Source organism: Saimiri boliviensis, chromosome 6, assembly GCF_048565385.1.
Source record: "Saimiri boliviensis isolate mSaiBol1 chromosome 6, mSaiBol1.pri, whole genome shotgun sequence".
Lineage (NCBI taxonomy): Eukaryota > Metazoa > Chordata > Mammalia > Primates > Cebidae > Saimiri > Saimiri boliviensis.
This window is the reverse complement of record NC_133454.1, coordinates 70,636,995-70,643,973: the sequence shown is the minus strand read 5'-3', so window position 1 is coordinate 70,643,973 and position 6,979 is coordinate 70,636,995. Positions and strand designations below refer to the sequence as shown.

The window sequence follows — 6,979 nt, the reverse complement described above, 5'->3', positions numbered from 1 at the left end:
GTCCCAGATAAAAAGTGACCTTAGATCAGTCCTTTCCTCTTTGTTTGGGGAGAGGGGGGCTTAGATTCCGCTACTGTGAAGCAGAAGAATGGACTCTGTGCTATGTGACAAATATATGTATGTAAATGTGTGCGTAACACACATAAATTATATATATGAATATATTTTCATTTTCATATTTTGCAAGGAGGGTAGCTAATGCCCTGGACCCCCAGTTCTTTCTGTAGAGTACCCTCTGAGACCCGGAACCTTTGCTCAACTCTCAGGCTGTCCGGGGAAGTTTTAGGTGGTGATACCGAGCTACACACCAACAAATATAAGAGATCGAGGCTGTGGGACTGAAGAGAGGCAGTCGCCGTTGGGAGTGAGGTGGGTGCAGGGTTTGAGCTGAGCTGGCGAGGGTGGAGTTGGTGCGGGTCCCACGGCGTAGTGGGGACCGAACTGTGGGCAGGAGGGAGGGGCGGCGCCGAGGGGGCGGGACGGGGCGGGCTGGCAGAGGAGGCCCGGGGTTGGCCCCAACCGCCCGGGGCTGCAGCCTGCGCCCGCCTCCTTGGTTTGCCGCTACCTCTTTCCGGCTGCTGGCAGCTCTTCGCTTCTCGGGGCTTGTCTCCGTGTCCTCCGTCTCTGCTGTTTCTCTGCGTCTGTCTTCCTCTGTCTCCGTCTCCCCAGCCTTGAGGCCGGTGCCTCTCCCGGGCTTCGGCGAATGAGACCTGGGGACCTGCCCCCGAGTCCCATGGAAGAGCCGCCGGCGCCCAGCTCTGCCCCGACAGAGACGGAGGAGCTGGGGTCCAGTGCAGGTGAGCGGGTTTGGGAGACAGCAGAGCTCCCCGAGGAGGATTCAACTGTGGGGACAGGTTGAACAAGACCATCTGCACTTGGGAAATCCAGACTTGGAATATTGAGACAGAGCCACCCAGTCGACTAGTATCTGACCTGGCCAGAGTATTCTTGGCTAGCCCTATTTTTAGTCGTTCTAACTGAAGCCGAACTGAAACCTCAGAATTATCATTGCAGAGGTGAAAGGGAACTGAGGCCGGAAAAACCCTTCTTACCAGAGGTCTGTGGGTGGCAGAAAGAGCCCTGAGCGTCAGTTTGAACTTAGGAGACCTGGGGTCTTGGTCCAGATTTTCCTGCGGAGTGATGTTCAGTAAGCTTTGCCCCCATTCTGGGACCGAGTTTTCCCATCTATACCATGAGAGGGTCTAGAGTACAGACCTTCAAAGGTCTGACACGTGGTAAGTGGTCCTTAAATATTAGTTGTTAGGAGTGAATAAATGAGACAGGGAGACCTCCTTCTGGGACTCAGTAGAGGCTCATTGGGTTAACTGAGGGGCTGTGGAATTACATTATTATAGTCTGAGAAGTAGACAGTTTTATTTCCATTTTATAAGTAATGAAATTGAAGCTCAGAGGTAAAGTGACTTGCCAAGTCAAACTTCAGAGTCCATGCTACGTTATACTCTCTCCCAGTAAGAAAGCAGGGAGGACTTGATGGGAAAGTGATTATATTCAAGCAGCAATTATTTGAATTCTGTGCTTAAATGACCCCCAGAGCAGGCCCATATCTGATTCTTTAGTATCCCCATTTTCCAGGAACTGATTTGTGTGAAGTAGTTTGGGTAGCAATGCCAGAATTACCATCTGTGTTATTTAATAGTTTGGGTAGCAGTGCTAGAATTACCATCTATGTTACTTCTGTCTTCAACACGATTAGTACAATTATGAAAATTAATGTCTCTAATTGTTATAGTGATAATAAAGCATAAGTGAAATTGTGATGACATCAATATTTATAATTAAAACACCTATTAAAACAGCACTTTAAAATTTATAAAGCATTTTTGAGTGGTTCTTCGTATTGATCTGCTTAGGTAGGTATTATTATCCATAGTTTACAAGCAAGGAATCCAAGACCTAGAGGTAACCATCAGAACCACATGCAGCAAGAAACAGCTGAGACATGAATCTAGCCCATATGACAAGTTGTGCTTCTCCTTTGGTGATTTTTCCATTTTCTCTCCCTTTCTTTTTTCTTTTCTTTTCTTTTTTGAGATGGAGTCTTGCCATGCTGCTCAAACTGGAGTGCAGTGGTGCTATTTCAGTTCACTGCAACCTCTGCCTCCAGGTTTAAGTGATTCTCCTGCCTTAGCCTCCCGAATAGTTGGGATTACAGGCACATGCCACCATGTCCAGCTTTTTTTTTTTTTTTTGTATTTTTAGTAGAGACGGGGTGTCACCATGTTGGCCAGGCTGGTCTCGAACGTCTGACCTCAAGTGATTGGCCTGCATCAGCCTCGCAAAGTGTTGGGATTACAGGCCAGGTGTGAGCCACTGCACTCAGCCTCTTCCTTTCCTGTTGAGTCCTGTCCCACCCCATGCCTATCCTGTGCTCCATTCTTCTTATCACTGGGAGAATTCCTGTTTAGATTTAACTAATAGTCACATGTTGACTGATGATAGTGTTGGTTTAACTTGTAATTAAAGTGTTAAGCGTTTAAAGTATGATCTCTTTCAGCAGAAAAGAGGGATTTAAATGTTTTTAAGAAAGGGAGTTATAATTATTATTACCATCATTGTTATCCACAGGATTCAAGGAATTAAACCAGAATATACAAAATTGGTAGTTTAGTAACTATCATATATTGCACTCATACTATGTCATAGACTTTGTAATAGCCACTGTAATTAAGCATTTTAATTTATTTCTATCAGCTACTCTCCTGAATTGTATAGGCGAGGATCCTGAAGCATAGAGAAGTTGAATAACATACCCAAGGTCACATAGTCCTGGCCTGGTCCAAATCCTGTGTTCTTAAACCATTATACCAGCCTGGCTCAGAGACAGATTATTTGCTTAGAACAAAGCCTGACCCTCTCAGGGAGGAGAACCTGAATTGAGGGGAGAGAAGTGTGCTCTAGTATAAGGTGAGAAGATAGCCTGCCCTTGCCTATCTTTTGATTCTGCTGTTGAGAGCCTGGGATTGAAATGAAGGGAGGCTTTTCTTCTGGACTGAGCAAGGCCACGCCCCCAATTCCCCTCATGATACTGAGCCATAGTTATTTTCCCTTCTTTAAGTTAGGAACAAATGACTAAGTATTCATATGCTATTGATAAAAGTTTGTCTTGATTGACACTAGGAGGCTAAGGCCAAATGCAGTGCAACTTTGCCATATAGCTCATTGCCCCAAAAGCTGCCAAAAGATTGGTCTAAAATCATCATGCCATTCCTCTGTCAAAAACTCTTGAGTGGTCTTCCATCTGTGGAATAAACACCTTAATAAGGTATCTAAGCCTCCCAGATTCTGGGCTGTGCTGACCCCTTGAGTCCCACCTCTGCCCCGTCCCTTTACTCCACCTTGCTGTAGTCACTCTAAACTCCTGGGAGTCCCCACAACTCACTGTGTTTTCTGTCACCTATAGGCTTTTCACATCCTCATCCTCTGCCCTTCTCCTTTTCATTCTTAGTTGGCTAACCCACTGTTTATTCTAATATCCAGCTTACCCATTCATTCAATCATTCAACAAAAATTTATTGAGTGCCTATTATGTACTAGGCATGGTTCTAGGTGTTATGGTGGAGCAATAAGAAAACAGACATACTCTTGCCCTTTCTGGAGCTTCTATTTTGTAGTATGTATTAAATAAATGTAACATAGGACATATTAGAGTGTGATAAGTGGTGTGGAGAATAGAGCAGGGAAAGAGGATAGGCTGGGGCAAAGAAGTTGATAGAGAAACCTTACTGATTGGATGATGTTTGAGCAGAGCTGAAGAAGGTGAGGGAGTGTTATGCGGCTATCTGAAACAAAAGTGTTCTAGGCAGAGCATGTGACTATATGAAGCAGGAGCTCTTTTGGCTCAATCATTATTCTCTCCAAAAATCCTTCTCTGATGCCTTGACCTGGACAGATGCCACTTTTCTGATTTTCTACTTGCTGTTGAGTTTATTTCTAAAGTAGCACTTATTACATCATATTATAATTGTCCATGTGTATGTCTGTTTCTCTCACTTGGATTGGGTTTCTTGAGAGCAGAAACCTCTGATCCTTTTCTGCCTTCTCAGCACCTGTTTTAGGGCCTGACACAGAGGAGGCACCTAGAAATATTTATTGAATAAATCGTTCTTACAGCCTGATAATACTTATAAATGATTTGTAAGATTGGGTTTGGATCTGTCAATGGCTTCAGGAAAAAGTAAAGGCTGGTTTTTGTCTGTCTGGCTTGATTCCCCTTTTGGGCCTCTGAGAAGTGGAACACCTGGTTTTCTTCAATAATACTTAGAGATTCCATTGTGAGCATTATGGCAGGCTAGCCAACCTGCAAAATGGTGGATAAAATATAACAAAGCCAGCTGGGCACGGTGGCTCAGGCTTGTAATCCCAGCAGTCTGGGAGGCCGAGGCAAGTGGATCACCTGAGGTCAAGAGTTCGAGACCAGCCTGGCCAACATGGTGAAATCCTGTCTCTACTAAAAATGCAAAAAATTAACCAGGCGTGGTGGTGGGCACGTGCAATCCCAGCCACTTGGGAAACTGAGGCAGGAGAATTGCTTGAACCCAGGAGGTAGAGGTTGCAGTGAGCCGAGCGCACACCATTGCACTCAAGCCTGGGCAACAAGAGCGAAACTCTGTCTCAAAAGAGAAAAAGAAGAAAATATAATAAAGCCCTTTATAGCTGAATTTGTGAGAAAGTAAGAAATCTCGAGGGACCTAGAAACCGAGAGTGAACTGAAAACCAGAGTGGTTAGCTCCTTAATCTGCCCTCAGCTATACTGTATGTCTCACCTAGAAACTTGGATGTTAATAGGCTTGTTGTTATACTAAATGAAGCTACAGGTCTGCATGGGTTAAATTCTGGTTTTTGACAGATGAATGGCTTGTGAAATCCTCACATGATACTAGGTCCCTTGAACATCTGCACCCTGTGGAGGGTGTATACCTTCTGATAGGGTGGACTAGTATCTTAATTCATTTTCTGTTGCTTATAACAGAATACCTGAAACTGGATAACTTATAAAGAAAATAAATTTCTTATAGTTGAGAAATTCAAGGTCCAGAGGCCACATCTGGTGAGGGCTTTCTTGCTGGTGGACACTGTGCAGAGTCCGGAGGCGGCACAGGAGGCTGACTATGCTATCTCAGATCTCTAGTTTTCCTCTTATAAAGCCCCTAATGCAACTCCCATGATAACACATTAATCCATTCATCAGTTCATGAGGACAGAGCCCTCATAACCCAATCACCCCTTAAAGGCCCCACCTCTCAACACTGTCATACTGGGGATTAAGTTTCAGCATGAGTTTTAGAGGGGACAAATACCAAGCCAGAGCAACTAGGAAAAAAAAAAAATCTCCCTATTGACACAGAGAGAAGACGAAGAAGATTGCCTTTTGTCTTAGGCTCTCATACAGAAAAAAAGTTTTCCCAGAAAATTCTTAACCACAGGCATTCACTCATGCAGATACCCAAATGGCCTAGAAACTCCATGCCAAGAAGTTGACATTAAAAACTATCTCGGGCTGGTAGTACCCCTGGATGCTTGGCAGAAACGAATGCAAAACCTCTCTGTTTTAAGATACATACTTGACACAGGCCACACAGGATTCCCACAGGGTCTGGAGTTAACGAAATTCTCATTTGCTAAGTGAGAATGTATATTGCTTGCTTTGTGCTATTGAGAGCATATGTTATCCTTGTATAAATAAACATTTGAATATATCTGTGCCTCTCCTTTGCTCTCCAAAAGTGAAACGATGAGGCAGAATTTATATGCAGGCCAGCATCTGGGTATAGACCCACATTGAGCTGCCTTCTCTCTTTGCAGAGGTCATGGAAGAAGTGACAACACGCTCCTTCAACAGCCCTCTGTTCCAGCAGGAAGATGATGGAGGAATTACCTACCGGATCCCAGCGCTGCTCTACATACCCACCACCCACACCTTCCTGGCCTTTGCAGAGAAGCGTTCCACGAGCAGGGATGAGGATGCTCTCCACCTGGTGCTGAGGCGAGGGTTGAGGATTGGGCACTTCGTACAGGTGACTCCTCATCCCAGATCTGAGTCTGGGCCTCAGTTTCTCTCTACAGAGCTCAGAGTTCTTCAAGATCTGTGCCTTTTCTCATCAGTATAGGAAAGCTCTGTGTGGGGAGCAGAGGTGGAAAAAACAGCAAAAATACTGGCTCTCACTGAGTGCTGTTGTGTGCCAGGGGCACAATGGATCCTCACAGCCACTCTGTGTTGTAGGTACTGTTGCCAGTCATATTTTGCAGACAAGGAAACCGAGACTTAGGTTGCCATTTGCTTAAGGTTATATAGCTATAATACAGCAGTAGAAGCTGGCTTCAAACTCTGTCACTGACTCCAGAGACCTCCACAGTTATTTAAATTCAGCTAACATATGATGTGCTTTTCGTTTATATTCCCTTTAATCCTCATAAATCACCGGGGGAAGTAAGCATTGGTAGTCCAATTTTGCTGATGGGGGGTCCTGGTGCTCCAAGAGGTAAGTAACTTGCTCAGGACCACATTTAGTAGATGCTGGAAGGATACCAGTAACAACCATACTTCTACTACTAAAAGCTTTATGTGAGACACATTTTATTATCCCCATTTTGCAGGAGGTAAACAGGACTGAGAATTAAGGTCACTTGCTTTGGCCGCACATCTAATAAGTGACAGAACTGGAGTTGGAGTCCTTCCCCTTGAGTAAAAGAACATTTTTACTGTATTTTTAGTGAGGAAAGAATGATTACAGTTCTTTGGCCTGGAAGCTACAGTGTTATTTCAGACTCTAAATAGGCATACCTCAGAGATACTGTAGATTTGGTTCCAGACGACCACGATAAAGTGACTGTCACAATAAAACAAGTCACATGAATTTTTTGGTTTCCCAGTGCATATAAAAGTTATGTTTATATATAGTGTAGTCTGTTAAGTGTGCAGTAGAATTATGTCTAAAAATATATATATAATTTAATTTAA

The 6,979-nt window shown here is 44.1% G+C and overlaps 1 protein-coding gene across 6 annotated transcripts in view; it reads left to right on the top strand.

Moving 5' to 3' along the window:
- The first annotated feature begins 221 nt into the window (after window positions 1–221).
- The window catches only part of NEU3 (neuraminidase 3), a 65,445-nt gene continuing 58,687 nt past the window's right edge, over window positions 222–6,979 (top strand). Inside the window, exons 1-3 of one of the 6 annotated variants that reach the window (XM_039471323.2) lie at window positions 222–369; window positions 670–797; window positions 5,824–6,035. In XM_039471323.2, the coding sequence (XP_039327257.1) occupies window positions 704–797; window positions 5,824–6,035 (306 nt within the window). In that variant the 5' untranslated portion in view covers window positions 222–369; window positions 670–703. Of the gene's footprint in view, window positions 370–465; window positions 798–5,823; window positions 6,036–6,979 lie in introns of those variants that run through there. The other 5 variants (XM_039471324.2, XM_074400926.1, XM_074400924.1 and 2 more) reach the window with 5 other exon arrangements.